The sequence below is a fragment of the Microcaecilia unicolor genome, chromosome 3 (assembly GCF_901765095.1).
Source record: "Microcaecilia unicolor chromosome 3, aMicUni1.1, whole genome shotgun sequence".
NCBI classification, from domain to species: domain Eukaryota; kingdom Metazoa; phylum Chordata; class Amphibia; order Gymnophiona; family Siphonopidae; genus Microcaecilia; species Microcaecilia unicolor.
In genome coordinates this window covers 166,099,483-166,115,248 of record NC_044033.1, presented here as the reverse complement: position 1 = coordinate 166,115,248, position 15,766 = coordinate 166,099,483, and the positions used below count along the sequence as shown (strand labels likewise).

Here is a 15,766-nt window from a genome sequence, read left to right as displayed (position 1 = left end):
CTCAAAAGCTCCCAGTAGAGATGAATACTCAAAAGTATTAACATAATCCACTATCATTAATGGAAGTAAGATAATATTATTGGTCCCAAAGACAAGAAAAAAGAATCAACTGCAAAAACTCTTTATAAAGGAGAAAATCAGATGATTTTTAAAAAACCTTTTTTTAATCACAAAATGGAGAACAAGTGAATGATCATACAAAATAATACTAGCAAAAATGGCAAAAAACTAAATGCAATAAATAAATAACAAGGAAGAACGCCCCAGATTGGCTATCTATAAAAGCCAAAATCAAAAACAACCACCCAAATGAGCATGGCCAGCCCTTCAAAAAAAGAAAAACTTAGCTGTAGCTATAGCTGTCATGAATGCTTAAATGGAACTGCAGTCATTCTGGTAATCTTAGATCAAACGTCATCCATTTCAGGTATCACACTGAAGGAATCTTTAGATCAAAATCTTCACATCTCCCTCCAACAAGAGCGCCTTGTTTCGCTAATCTCTGTGCTTCGTCAGGAAGGAAAAAGTTTTTCTCCGAGGACAAGCAGGTTGCTTGTTGTCATGATTGGGTCGTCGTCCACAACGGCCCAGGAGACCAGCAAAATTTGCATAGCAAAAACAAAGAACTCTCCAGAACGCTCCGTCGCGCGGGCAGAAGACACCACGCATGCGCGAACGGCTTCCCACCTGCGACTTGAGCGTGCCCTCCTCAGTTACTTTTTTCCGTGACTGTAGTGACACAGAGTTTTTACGAGTTCTGTGTTGCCTTCGGCCCAGGAGATCGCTTGTCAGTTTGTCCATTTGCTACTTTCTTTTCTGGTTAGTTTTCCTCAAAACTTAAAAAAAAAAAAGTAGTTCCTTATTTTATTAGTTTTTCTCCTAATTATAATTTTTCTTTCTTTTCGTAGTGGCCCTCTTTAGGCCGCGCGGTCAGGGATCTCTTTTCCCTTTTTTTCTCTTTTTTTGAGCCTTTTTAATTGGCACAATCACGTCTTTTAATTTCTTAGCCGCCGTTTTTCCTTCCATGTCATCGAGCACACCCAGCGGCTTCAAGTGTTGTACTCGGTGCAACCGGACCATCTCGGGTACCGACCCCTACTCGTGGTGTCTCCAGTGCCTTGGGCCCGATCATCTTCCAGCTGCTTGTAAGCTGTGTCCTTTAATGAAGAAGCGGACCCAAGTGTCTCAGGAGGCTCAACAGGAAACACTTTTTGCTGATTGGTCCGGTCCTTCAACGTCTGCATCGGTACCAAGGTCGGTGGCGTCGATGTCGAGGGAAGCATCGACTTCGAGAGCGCAGATAATGGCTGCTGAACGACCACATCACGCTGGGAGCAGCGAGGCATCAAGTGGGTCTCCACCTGTCTCGAAGCCTACTGCTATGCAGGCCCCCTGGGACTGACCTTCGTCGGACCCAGCCCCGAGGAGGCATGAGGATTCCATGTCCTTTTCGGTACCGAGAAATCTGGATGATGGGCGTCGAGAAGGCTAATAAGCACCGTCATCGTTCTCCTTCCATGCGTTGTACCGAGAGCCCTGGGGAGCCGAGGGATTTGGCACCCGAGAAGCGTCGGTGCCTGGAGGACGGCTCACCCATCTATACAGGAGGTGCCGAGGGTCAGTCTTCTGGCAGCCTGGTACTGGCTCTCGAGCCCCCTCAGGTTCTGCCACCGGCTCCTGCACCGACCCCCAGGCCTTTTCCGATGGAGGCTCTCGAGCGCATCAGGGCCCTTCTTCCAGAACTTCTAGAGGGATTGCTGTGCCAGTGCTGCACCAGTCTACTTTGGTGCCAGGGGTGCTTGCACCTTCTGCATCGACTGTGGAAGTGGCATCTGTGGTGAGGTCCCCGTCCTCAGTGCCGCTTACGGCATCGACGTCGGCCGCCACCTGGATCGATTCGGCGGAGGAAGGTTCGCCAAGGTCCAGGCAGGAGTCGATTTCTCGACATCCCCCTTGAGGTTGTCGTTCCTTGACGTTGAGATGGCTCGGGTTCGGGCTCCTCTTAGAGAGCTTTTGTCCGATACCGATGATGAGCGCTCATGGGAGGGAGGATCCCAGATACTTTTCTGAAGAAGAGTCTTATGAGGTTCCCTTTGATCCTACTTTGCCAATTGAAAGAAGGTTTTCTCCACCTGAGAGTCTTTCTTTTTCCTCCTTTGTTCGGGAAATGTCTAAGGACATTCCATTCCCTATGGAGGTTGTGGATGAGCCGAGGGCCGAGATGCTCGAGGTCTTGGATTATCCTTCTCCACCTACAGAGGTTGCAACGGCTCCCTTGCATAACACAGTCAGGGAAGTTCTTATGCAAAACTGGTCGTTCCCTCTTTCTAATCCAGTGGTCCCCAAGAAAGATGAATCCCAATACAGAGTCCATGGAGAGCCTGTAATGGTGAAGTCTCAACTGCCTCACGATTCCATGGTGGTGGACTCTGCTCTCAGAAGAGCCAAGAGTACTAGAGACTATGCCTCGGCGCCCCCAGGCAGAGAGTCTAGGACCTTGGATTCTTTTGGGAGGAAAACGTATCAGGCCGCTATGCTCGCAGCCAAGATTCAAACTTACCAGCTCTACGTTAGCATCCACTTGCGGAACTCGGTGAAGCAACTGTCTAGTTTGGTTGAAGCACTTCCTCCGGAGCTTGCCAAACCTTTTCACTAGGTGGTCAGACAGCAGCAGGCATGTCGTAAATATCTGGCCAGGGGTACTTACGACACTTTTGATATAGCATTCCGAGTAGCTGCCCAAGGTATAGTGATGTGCAGACTCTCATGGCTGCGTGTTTCTGACCTGGATCAAAAGACCCAGCAGCGAATGGCGGATGTTCCTTGCCGGGGGATAACCTTTTTGGAGAAAAAGTAGAGGACATGGTCGATCAGATCAAAAAGCACCATGATGCTATGGATTCTCTCTCCCGCCGGGCGTCTTCTGCTACCACCTCCTCATCTAGGAGGTTTTTTTGGGGAAGAGGAATGCTCCCTATTTCTATGCTAGGCGTAGGTACACTTCTGCTTCTCAGCAGCCTGTCCAGGCTCAGTCCCAGCGCGCTCGTTCCTGTCAACACCTTGCGACTAAGGCCCCTGCAGCTCCCCAGCAAAAGCAAGGGACGGGCTTTTGACTGGCTCCAGTTCAGCATAGTCTCAGAAAAAGTATCTGTGTCGGACGACTTGCCGGTCGGAGGGAGTTTGATATTCTTTTTCACCAGAGGTGGCCTCTCTCGACCTCCGATTGGTGGGTTCTTCAAATAGTCCGGCCAGGATACACCCTCAATCTGGTATCCGAACCTCCAAATTGTCCACCAGGAGCTCACTCTTACAGCTCCCAGCACAAGCAGGTACTTGCAGAGGAACTCTCCGCCCTTCTAAAGGCCAATGCTGTTGAACCTGTTCCACCAGGGGAAGAAGGGCTGGGATTCTATTCCAGGTACTTGTGCAAAAGAAAACAGGGGGGATGTGTCCCATCCTAGTCCTAAGGGCCGTGAACAAATTCCTAGTCCAAGAAAAGTTCAGGATGGTTTCCCTGGGCACCCTTCTTCCCATGATTCAGGAAAACGATTGACTATGCTCTCTGGACTTAAAGGATGCCTATACCCACATCTCGATACTCCCAGCTCACAGGAAATATATTTGATTTCGTTTGGGAACTCGGCCTCGTGGGAAGAGGAAGAAGACATCAGATATTTCTCTGACGAGGAGTCTGAGGGTCTTCCTTCCGATCCCACTCCCTCTCCTGAAAGGCAGCTTTCTCCTCCCGAGAGCCTGTCTTTCGCTTCCTTTGTCCGGGAGATGTCTAAGGCCATCCCCTTCCCGGTGGTTGTGGAGGACGAGCCCAGGGCTGAAATGTTTGAGCTCCTGGACTATCCTTCTCCACCTAAGGAAGCGTCCACAGTACCCATGCACCATGTCCTAAAAAAGACATTGCTGGCGAACTGGACCAAGCCTCTAACTAATCCCCACATTCCCAAGAAGATCGAGTCCCAGTACCGGATCCATGGGGACCCAGAGCTGATGCGCACTCAGTTGCCTCACGACTCTGGAGTTGTGGATTTGGCCCTAAAGAAGGCCAAGAGTTCTAGGGAGCATGCTTCGGTGCCCCCGGGCAAGGACTCTAGAACCTTGGACTCCTTTGGGAGGAAGGCCTACCATTCTTCTATGCTCTTGGCCAAAATTCAGTCCTACCAGCTCTACACGAGCATACACATGCGGAACAATGTGCGGCAGTTGGTGGGCTTGGTGGACAAGCTCCCCCCTGAGCAAGCCAAGCCATTTCAGGAGGTGGTCAGGCAGCTGAAGGCGTGTAGAAAATTCCTGGCCAGAGGGGTGTATGACACCTTTGATGTTGCGTCCAGGGCCGCTGCTCAAGGTGTGGTGATGCGCAGACTCTCATGGCTGCGTGCCTCCGACCTGGAGAATAGAATCCAGCAGCGGATTGCGGACTCGCCTTGCCGTGCGGATAATATTTTTGGAGAGAAAGTCGAGCAGGTGGTAGAGCAGCTCCACCAGCGGGATACCGCTTTCGACAAGTTCTCCCGCCGGCAGCCTTCAGCATCTACCTCTACAGGTAGAAGATTTTTTGGGGGAAGGAAGACTGTTCCCTACTCTTCTGGCAAGCGTAGGTACAATCCTCCTTCTCGACAGCCTGCGGCCCAGGCTAAGCCCCAGCTCGCTCGCTCTTGTCAGCAGCGTGCGCCTCAGCAAGGCCCCTCGGCTCCCCAGCAAAAGCAAGGGACGAGCTTTTGACTGGCTCCAGCAGAGCATAGCCGACATCCAAGTGTCAGTGCCGGGCGGCCTGCCAGTCGGAGGGAGGTTGAAAGCTTTTCACCTAAGGTGGCCTCTCATAACCTCCGATCAGTGTGTTCTTCAAATATTCCGGCAAGGTTACACCCTCAATTTGGCCTCAAAACCTCCAAATTGTCCACCGGGAGCTCAGTCGTACAGCTTCCAGCACAAGCAGGTACTTGCAGAGGAACTCTCCGCCCTTCTCAGCGCCAATGCGGTCGAGCCCATGCCATCCGGGCAAGAAGGGCTGGGATTCTATTCCAGGTACTTCCTTGTGGAAAAGAAAACAGGGGGGATGCGTCCCATCCTAGACCTAAGGGCCCTGTACAAGTATCTGGTCAAAGAAAAGTTCAGGATGCTTTCCCTGGGCACCCTTCTCCCCATGATTCAGGAAAACGATTGGCTATGCTCTCTGGACTTGAAGGACGCCTACACACACATCCCGATACTGCCAGCTCACAGACAGTATCTGCGATTTCAGTTGGGCACACGTCACTTCCAGTACTGTGTGCTACCCTTTGGGCTCGCCTCTGTGCCCAGAGTGTTCACGAAGTGCCTGGTTGTAGTAGCAGCGGCACTTCGCAGACTGGGAGTACACGTGTTCCCATATCTCGACGATTGGCTGGTGAAGAACACATCCGAGGCAGGAGCTCTGCAGTCCATGCAGATGACTATTCGCCTCCTGGAGCTACTGGGGTTTGTGATAAATTATCCAAAGTCCCATCTTCTCCCAGTGCAGAAACTCGAATTCATAGGAGCTCTGCTGGATTCTCGGACGGCTCGCGCCTATCTCCCAGAGACTAGAGCCAACAACTTGTTGTCCCTCGTCTCGCGGGTGCGAGTGTCCCAGCAGATCACAGCTCGGCAGATGTTGAGATTGCTGGGCCACATGGCCTCCACAGTTCATGTGACTCCCATGGCCCGCCTTCACATGAGATCTGCCCAATGGACCCTAGCTTTCCAGTGGTTTCAGGCTGCTGGGGATCTAGAAGACGTGATCCACCTGTCCACGAGTTTTCTCAAATCCCTGTATTGGTGGACGATTTGGTCCAATTTGACTCTGGGACGTCCTTTCCAAATTCCTCAGCCACAAAAAGTGCTGACCACGGATGCGTCTCTCCTGGGGTGGGGAGCTCATGTCGATGGGCTTCACACCCAAGGAAGCTGGTCCCTCCAGGAACGCGATCTGCAGATCAATCTCCTGGAGTTACGAGCGATCTGGAACGCTCTGAAGGCTTTCAGAGATCGGCTGTCCCACCAAATTATCCAAATTCAGACAGACAACCAGGTTGCCATGTATTACATCAACAAGCAGGGGGGCACCGGATCTCGCCCCCTGTGTCAGGAAGCCGTCAGCATGTGGCTCTGGGCTCGCCGTCACGGCATGGTGCTCCAAGCCACATATCTGGGAGGCGTAAACAACAGTCTGGCCGACAGGTTGAGCAGGATTATGCAACCTCACGAGTGGTCGCTCAATTCCCGTGTAGTGCGACAGATCTTCCAGGTGTGGGGCACCCCCTTGGTAGATCTCTTCGCATCTCGAGCCAACCACAAAGTCCCTCAGTTCTGTTTCAGGCTTCAGGCCCACGGTAGACTGGCATCGGATGCCTTCCTCCTGGACTGGGGGGAGGGTCTGCTGTATGCTTATCCTCCCATACCTCTGGTGGGGAAGACTTTGTTGAAACTCAAGCAAGACCGAGGCACCATGATTCTGATTGCTCCTTTTTGGCCGTGTCAGATCTGGTTCCCTCTTCTTCTGGAGTTGTCCTCCAAAGAACCGTGGAGATTGGAGTGTTTTCCAACCCTCATCACACAGGACGAAGGGGCGCTTCTGCATCCCAACCTCCGGTCCCTGGCTCTCACGGCCTGGATGTTGAGAGCGTAGACTTTGCCTCTTTGGGTTTGTCAGAGGGTGTCTCCCGCATCTTGCTTGCTTCCAGGAAAGATTCCACTAAGAGGAGTTACTTCTTTCTGTGGAGGAGGTTTGCCTTCTGGTGTGACAGCATGGCCCTAGATCCTCGCTCCTATCCTACACAGACCCTGCTTGAATACCTTCTGCACTTGTCTGAGTCTGGTCTCAAGACCAACTCTGTAAGGGTTCACCTTAGTGCAATCAGTGCATACCATTACCGTGTGGAAGGTAAGCCGATCTCAGGACAGCCTTTAGTTGTTTGCTTCATGAGAGGTTTGCTTTTGTCAAAGCCCCCTGTCAAGCCTCCTACAGTGTCATGGGATCTCAATGTCGTTCTCACCCAGCTGATGAAACCTCCTTTTGAGCCACTGAATTCCTGCCATCTGAAGTACTTGACCTGGAAGGTCATTTTCTTGGTGGCAGTTACTTCAGCTCGTAGAGTCAGTGAGCTTCAGGCCCTGGTAGCCCAGGCCCCTTACACCAAATTTCATCACAACAGAGTAGTCCTCCGCACTCACCCTAAGTTCTTGCCAAAGGTTGTGTCGGAGTTCCATCTGAACCAGTCAATTGTCTTGCCAACATTCTTTCCCCGTCCTCATTCCTGCCCTGCTGAACGTCAGCTGCACACATTGGACTGCAAGAGAGCATTGGCCTTTTATCTGTTTCTTTTGATCCCAACAGGAGGGGAGTGGCTGTGGGAAAACGCACCATATCCAATTGGCTAGCAGATTGCATTTCCTTCACTTACGCCCAGGCGGGGCTGGCTCTTGAGGGTCATGTCACGGCTCATAATGTTAGAGCCATGGCAGCGTCGGTAGCCCACTTGAAGTCAGCCACTATTGAAGAGATTTGCAAAGCTGCGACGTGGTCATCTGTCCACACATTCACATCTCATTACTTCCTGCAGCAGGATACCCGACGCGACAGTCGGTTCAGGCAGTCAGTGCTTCAGAATCTGTTCGGGGTTTAGAATCCAACTCCCCCCCCCCCCCCTAGGCCCATGTTTGTTCTGTTCCAGGCTGCACTCTCAGTTAGTTGGTAAATTTTTTAGGTCAATCTCAGTTATGTCCTCGCCGTTGCGAGGCCCAATTGACCATGGTTGTTGTTTTGAGTGAGCCTGGGGGCTAGGGATACCCCATCAGTGAGAACAAGCAGCCTGCTTGTCCTCGGAGAAAGCGAATGCTACATACCTGTAGAAGGTATTCTCCGAGGACAGCAGGCTGATTGTTCTCACAAACCCGCCCGCCTCCCCTTTAGAGTTGTGTCTTCCCTTCTCTTTGTCTTGCTACATATGAGACTGGCCGGCACGAGCTGGTTCGGGCGGGAAGACGGCCGCGCATGCGCGGTGCGCATCGGCGCGCGAGGACTAGCAAAGGACTTTGCTAGAAAGTGTTCCGATTGGAGGGGCTGCCGTGGACGTCACCCCATCAGTGAGAACAATCAGCCTGCTGTCCTCGGAGAATACCTTCTACAGGTATGTAGCATTCGCTTTATGGGGCCATGTTCGCTGTGAGGAAAGTTCATGTTATTCCCATTGCGGTTTGTTATACTGCTTTGGAAGCTTCAAATATTGAAGAGGCAGAGGAGCTAGCTGACCATGTGGCACTGTGAAAGTTGAGTGCTCTCTATCTCCCCCTGCTGGTTGATGGACACAATCCATACGTAATGGCTTCATCTGCTATGACTAAAGGAAAGAAAATTACCAAGGTAAGAACCTAATTTTCCCATCCATAATCGTGCTGCTATTTCTTCACATAATACAAAGATATCATCTATATTCTACCCCAAAATTGAACTTCAGCAAAATGGGGAAAAGTGTATGCATAACTATCTTCAAACTGACCCATAAAATTATTGGCTATGGAAGGTGCAAAAGAAGCCCCCATCGCAATGCCTGATTTTTGGAGATATAATTCATCATCAAAAATGAAATAATTATTAAATAAAGCAATTTTGATGTTTAAGCAAAATTTCAGTAGGCACCACATGGGGATGTGAACGTGCTTCCAATGTAATTTCCAAATCATCTAAAGCTTCTTGTTGGGGGTTAGACCTGTATAAAGAATGAACATCTAATGTTACTAACAGAGTAGCATCATTTACTTATTGTCCAGCCAAAATCTGTAAAATTGTTTTTTTAAAACATATAAATTATAGGGATTAGGTTTCATTTCCAGTGAAAAGTTGTTCGCTGATGATAATGTTCAGTTTCTTAAAGAGGGTTCATTTTTAAAGAGTGCGTACTCTTTCTTGATAGTGCATGCGTGACAAAACATCCCACATACACGCTATCGGGGAAAGTAATGTGCATTGTTGAGCCTTATTTCATATAGTACACACTATTTTAAGAAAAGTACTTCTTTACACATCGTGTGCACCCTTTTTAGATCAGTTCCAGAATTGGGGAAAAAAAGGCAAAAAAATACACATTTTTTTAGCTGCCCATTTTAGGTACCTGATTATAAAATCTCCTAAAGGTGTACATATTACTAATATATGGCAGTGGGTTTTATATGGTGTAAAAGGTCATGAATTCGATGTACCTACTTTCTGCGGGTACAACCAAAGTGGTTTGCAAATAAACATCTAGGCACTCCAGAGGACAGTGAAATTGGGGCTATAATGGTACTTAGCAAAATAGTATGCACAAGCACCTAAACTTATATGGAACTGTTATGCCTGCCTTGGAGCAGATGTAATTTGTTGTGGAAACTCTCAAGGAGGCTGTTTTATAAAGTCAGAATTAGCGCCTATGTGACTTTCCTGCCATAGTCTCCTGTTGAAAATAATTACATTCCACAAGAGCAATTTTGGAAAACTGTACCTGGGCAAATTAACCTGTCTGAACATTGCTTTTCTCTGTTTTACAAGTTTGCATGGACTTCCACAATGTGCATAACTTTAGCTGGGTTATAATGGCAGATGCCCACAAATTTTAATCTGTTTCTCTTGAATTTGAATTTGAAAATTGCCTCCTATTTTTTTTTTAACAGTCTGCTAAAGAGCAGAGTAAAGAAGAAATGGAGCAGATGTCAGAAGAAAAGGGGGAAATCCATACAGAGCAAATGAAAAAGGAGTTAAAAGAGATACAGACAGTGGAAGCCAAGGCTGAGATTTCTCAGAAGACTCCTAAGAAAGTGAAAACTGTCCCGTGTAAAGTGATTCTGCTGGATGGTACAGAATTTAATTGTGAAGTAGAGGTAAGGTACTAAACGTGATGCAATATACAACTGCATAAAAAAAAGTCCTATTTTCAAAATGTTAGTGGGGCTCTTTCATTACAGTGTCTGTATATAGGTATTTTTAATTATGTAAATTCAGTGTATTGCAAAAGTAGGAATCTTCAAATTTGTTCTTTCCTTGTTATCAGCAGCAAATGAATCCATTAACTGATGGGTTGTATCCGCCTAGCAGCAGGTGGAGATAGAGAACACTGAAAGACCATAGTGCCTCTAGGATGGCTAGCCCCAACTGCCTTCAGTATTTCTCTATCTCCCAGCAGGTGTGGATGTAGCTTGATCAGCTCCTGGATTTCAGACTGCCTGGGGTGACTCCTGTGCTTTGCGAGTTGAGCAGGGGTGTTGTGGCTGGTGGTGCCCACTTTAAAGGCATATAGGTTCGCCCTTTCCCTGCCTTACCCATTCCCCCCACCTCCCAGAGTCCCTCTGTTGCTGCCTGCCTCCAACGTTCCTAACAGCGTTAAAAAAAAGAAAGAGCGCGCTTTTACTGCGTAGCTGTTCTGAGGTTTTTTCCAGTGATTCTGGTTCAGCTTGACCGGAGCTCGTAGACTCTGTCCTCTGAGGTGAGAGTGGTGCCCAGCTCCTCCGGGGAGGTCCCGCGGACGCCGTTCCGATCGGGGTAAGTTTATTGCTATATTCCCATCCCGTCGGACGATGGCTGCTGAAGGAGTTAAGCGCTGCTCTCGTTGTAGTAAATGCAGATCAGCAGCTGGGGGCTGTGTAAAACATGCTCCTTAGACGCTCACTCTAGTATGAGCATGCCGAGCGATGTTTCTTCCCGCTTGATGGAGCTGGCAGCGGGCGCCATTTTGGAAGCGCCGCATGTCTCAACCCTCGCGGTTGCGGAGGAGTCTGAGTGCAGGGGGATGCCTCGTTTAGAGGCTGCCAGAGGAGCTCCTACATCCGTTTCTCCTGATTCGGAGTCGGAGGGTCAGGGTGAGTTTTTCTCCTCCGAGTTTGTGCTGTTAATGCATAAGGCTTTCATGCTGAAAAGAGCTCTGCCGCAGGTGTCTGACACTGCGTTGCATCCTGGCTTCCCTCTGGGTGTTGATGCCCTGGGGATGACTTTCAGAGGTTATTTCCTCCCCCGAGGGTTGGAAACTTGCTAAACATAGACAGGTAAATTCCCCATCTGAAAATGGCGCATATCCTTTTTTCCCCCCCCGTGGTCGGGCTGTGGAGAGTCTGAGGGATCTGGCAGGCACTCAGGGACGGATGATCCAGAGGAGGGTGCCTGTTTGCCACTGGATTTGGATGATCACAATGCGGTCCGGATTTTCCACCGCAACGAGCTGCCAGCTCTCATTACTGATGCCTTTCAGGCCCTCTCGATTGATGATCCTGCTGAAGGCGAGGCCTCCTCTGTTAATCTTAGGATGGCGAGTACTAAGAAGCCTTCTCGGGCCTTTCCGATGCATGACTCCATCCAAGAGCTTATTTCTGCTCAATGGCTGACCCCGATGGGCCTTTGAAAGTGGCTAGGGCTATGGGTCAGCTTTACCCTCTGCGTGAGGAGCACTTGGCCCATTTGGGGATGCCTAAAGTGGATGCATTGGTCACGGCGGGTGACAAAAAAGACAACTCTCCTAGTAGAGGGAGGAGTTGCTTTGAAAGACATGCAGGACCGGCGGCTTGAGTCAGTGCTGAAGCGGTCCTTTGAAATTGCGGGCCTTGCCTTGAGGGCGTCTATTTGCAGTTCCTATGCAGGCCGGGCATGTCTTTCCTGGCTACAAATGGCGGTGGAACAGCCCGCCGATGGTGCGGGCCCCCTTTCTGAGGTTGCCCCGCGAATGGAGTCGGCCCTGTCATTTTTGGCTGACGCCCTGTATGATCTGGTCAGAGCTTCGGCTAAACAGATGTCTGTGGCAGTGTCCGCCCGCTGCTTTCTTTGGCTACGGCATTGGGCGGCTGACATGTCTTCTAAGCAAAGACTGGTGAGGCTACCCTTTCGGGGCCTCCTGTTATTTGGAGAGGAATTGGAGAAGATTGTGAAAGACCTGGGGGAATATAAACCCCAGAGGTTACCTGAGGATAGGCCAAGGCCTTCTTCCAAGGGTTCTGTGTTTCCCTTCTCTTCCAGACCTCGCTTCCGTGAAGCTCGAAGGTATTGCCCTGGGCGCTCTGCTGGGTTTTCTCAATGTGCCCGTTTTCAGCAGAGGAACTCCTTTCGCTCGGACAAACGTTCTGCAGGGGCCAGTTCAAGGCCAGGAGTTCAGGGGCGTCCTCCACAATGATGGGACGCCGGTCCACTCCTCCTTGCCTGCAATAGGAGGACGTCTTTCCCTCTTTCTAGAGGAGTGGACCAAGATTGCCTCAGATCAGTGGGTCTTGGACCTGATCAGAGAAGGTTACCGACTGGAATTCGGTGCCCTGGCGAGAGACGTATTTGTGGAGTCCCGATGCGGCACTGCCGTAAAACGGGTGGGGGGTAAAGGAGACCTTACAAGTCTTGCTGTACCTCAGAGCGGTGATCCCGGTGCCTCCTGCCGAACGCGGCGGTGGCCGCTATTCCATTTATTTTGTCGTGCCTCGAAAAAGTGGGTCTTTCAGGCCGATCCTCGACTTACAAAGAGTAAATGTAAACGAGGCTTTCAGAGTACGACGTTTTCACATGGAAACCCTGCGCTCCGTCATTGCGGCGGTACAGCCAGGAGAGTGTCTCACGTCTCTGGACCTAAAAGAAGCTTATTTGCACATTCCTATCTGGCCTCCACACCAGCAGTTCCTCCGTTTTGCAGTGTTGGGAAAGCATTTCCAATTTCAGGCCTTGCCTTCTGGCCTAGCCACAGCTCCCCGTACCTTTTCCAAGGTAATGGTGGTCGTAGCTGCCTGTCTCAGGCGAGAGGGTATCAGAGTTCACCCTTATCTCGACGACTGGCTCATCAGAGCGGACTCGGCAACCGAGAGTCGTCTTGCCACAGCCAGAGTGGTGGCGGTCCTGCAGGCGCTAGGCTGGGTGGTCAATATACCCAAAAGTCACCTGACCCCCCTCTCAGTCTCTTGAGTATTTGGGGGTCCGGTTCGACACGGCCTCGGGGTTTGTCTTTCTCCCCGACCAAAGGTGGTGCAAGCTTCAGAATCAGGTCCGTCTGCTCCTGCGAATGCCTCGCCGGTGAGCTTGGGACTTTGTCCAGATGCTGGGGTCGATGATGGCCATCTTGGAGGTGGTGCCTTGGGCGAGAGCGCATATGAGGCCTCTGCAGATTGCCCTGCTTCAACAATGGTCTCCGATGTCCCAGGAATATCAACGCAGACTAATGTGGCTCCTTGCGGCCCTGCTCAGTTTGAAGTGGTAGCTTCCTCTGGTGCTTCCTTCCTGGTGCCTGGTGGTAATATATGCCAGCCTTCTAGGCTGGGGAGCCCATTGCCAAGGAAGCTATGTTCCGGGTCTGTGGACACCCGTGGAAGCGGGGTGGTCCATCAATCGCTTGGAACTGAGAGCGATATTCCAGGCTCTTATGGCCTTTCAAAAGCCTCTGAAGGGGCTTGCTGTCCGGGTTCTGTCAGACAACACGACAATGGTGGCATACGTAAATCATCAGGGTGGCACTCAGTGCAGGGCCCTGGCTGCGGAGGCTGCTCAGATTTGCCACTGGGCCGAGCTCCACCTGCAGCTTCTGTCAGCAGGTGAGAGCAACGTGCAAGTCGATTTTCTCAGCAGGCATCAAATTGACCCGGCGGAATGGGAACTGGCAGAAGGTTTTCTTCAGATTTGTGCCAAATGGGGGACTCCCGGTATGGATCTAATGGCGTCAAGTGCAAATGCCAAAGTACCTTGCTTTTTCAGCAGAAGGAGAGATCCTCTCTCAGTGGGGTTGGATACTCTGGCTCAACCCTGGCCCTTGAGCCTCCTGTATGTGTTCCCTCCTTGGCCTTTGATAGGACGAGTCCTACTGCGGATTTGACAGCACTGAGGTCTGGTGATTCTCATCGCTCCAGATTGGCCAAGGCTTCCATGGTGTGTGGATCTCCACCGGATGTTGGTGGACGCTCCGGTGCATTTGTCCCTGGTGCCGAACCTGTTGGTTCAGGGTCCGGTGTCTATGGAGGATCCCTGCTGATTTGGTCTTACGGTGGCTATTGAAAGGGCGCAATTGAGAGACAAGGGCTACTCTTAACAAGGTCATCTCCACTCTGTTGCAGGCTCGCAAGCGGTCCACCTCCGCAGCTTATGCTCGGATTTGGTGCAAATTTGAGGTGTGGGGTGTTTCAAAGGCGATCACACCCACGTGAACTACAGTCTCAACTGTGCTGGACTTTTTGCAGGAGGGCTTTCAAAAAGGCCTGGCTTACAATTCCCTGCGGGTGCAAGTGCAGCATTATCATGCTATCGAGGGCTTGTCCCTTGCTGCTCATCCAGACATTGCCAGATTTCTCACAGGGGTGCTCAGGCTCCGTCCTGTCTGGCCTGGAACCTGGGGCTAGTGTTGAAGGCTCTTCAGTGTTCGCCCTTCGAGCCACTTAAGCAAGCTTTGGAGAAGGATGTGACTCTCAAGACAGTCTTTTTGGTGGCCATTACATCGGCTAGACGCGTGTCTGAACTGCAGGCGCTGTCCTGTTGGGACCCTTTTCTGCAATTCTTGGAGTCCGGAGTAATGGTATGTACAGTGCCTTCCTTTCTGCCTAAGGTGGTTTCAGCGTTTCACCTGAACCAGCCCATTTTTTTTCTTTCCTTTTCTAGGGAAGAGTTCCCAAACTCCTTTGGGCAGTTACATCTTCTGGATGTCCGCAGGGCGCTGTTGCAGTATCTTCAGATGTCAAATGACTTCAGGACTTCTGATCACCTTTTTGTCTTGTTGTCAGGTCCTTGGCGTGGAGTCCCGGCGTCTAAGGCCACTATAGCCCGTTGCCTCAAGGAAGTAATTTTTGCTGCGTATCTGCTTTCAGGTCGGTCTCTGCCTGAAGCGTTTAAGGCGCATTCCACGAGAGCCATCTCTTCCTCGTGGGCTGAAATGGGTGCGCTCTCTCTTCAAGAGATATGTAGTTCGGCTACTTGGGCTTCTCAGCTCTCTTTTGCCCGGCATTACAGGCTGGATGTCCCAGCGAAGCAGGATGCTGTTTTTGGAGCTCAAGTATTGGCTTGTGGTGTGGCCTGTTCCCACCCTAAGTAGGGATTGCTTTTGTACATCCCATCAGTTAATGGATTCATCTGCTGCTGATGACAAGGAAGGGAACATTAGGTTCTTACCTTGGTAATTTTCTTTCCTTTAGTCACAGCAGATGAACCCATGATCCCGCCCTGTCTGACTTTGTTTTTTGTTCAGATCTTTCATGCAGATATAAATCTCATTGGGAGAAGTTGGAAAACAGTTCTCAGAATTTCAACATGATGTTCTACTACAGGAGGTTGAGATCGTCCCTCCTTTGATGCTCCTGTTATGGGGCGATTGTTCTCTGTGAGGAAAGTTTGTTATTATACCTTTATGGTTCATTCTGTTTTGGAAATCTCAAATACTGAAGGCAGTTGGGGCTAGCCATCCTAGAGGCACTATGGTCTTTCAGTGTTTTCTATCTCCACCTGCTGGTAGGCGGATACAACCATCAGTTAATGGAGTCATCTGCTGTGACTAAAGGAAAGAAAATTACCAACGTAAGAACCTAATTTTCCCTTCTCAGTTATAATTGTGTTCACATTTGGGTAATGTTAATTACTAAGTTTTGGATGTTACTGAATTCTATTATTCTGTCTCACTGTATTTCCAGTTTTGGCACAGTATGTCATGTGGACAAAATATAAGAAAACAATGGACTACATTTAGGGGCTTATAGCCCATTTAGTTATGTTTAAACAAATGAGAGATCTGCATGAAAAACTATTTATTTTTTATTATTTTGAATTATG

General features: G+C 50.0%; 1 protein-coding gene across 9 annotated transcripts in view; it reads left to right on the top strand.

Annotated features, from left to right (window-relative positions):
• Positions 1-15,766, top strand: part of EPB41L2 (erythrocyte membrane protein band 4.1 like 2) — a 503,144-nt gene that overhangs the window by 81,004 nt on the left and 406,374 nt on the right. For all 9 annotated transcript variants that reach the window (XM_030196542.1, XM_030196541.1, XM_030196540.1 and 6 more), the window contains exon 3: positions 9,679-9,885. In XM_030196542.1, the coding sequence (XP_030052402.1) occupies positions 9,679-9,885 (207 nt within the window). The remainder of the gene's footprint in view (positions 1-9,678; positions 9,886-15,766) is intronic.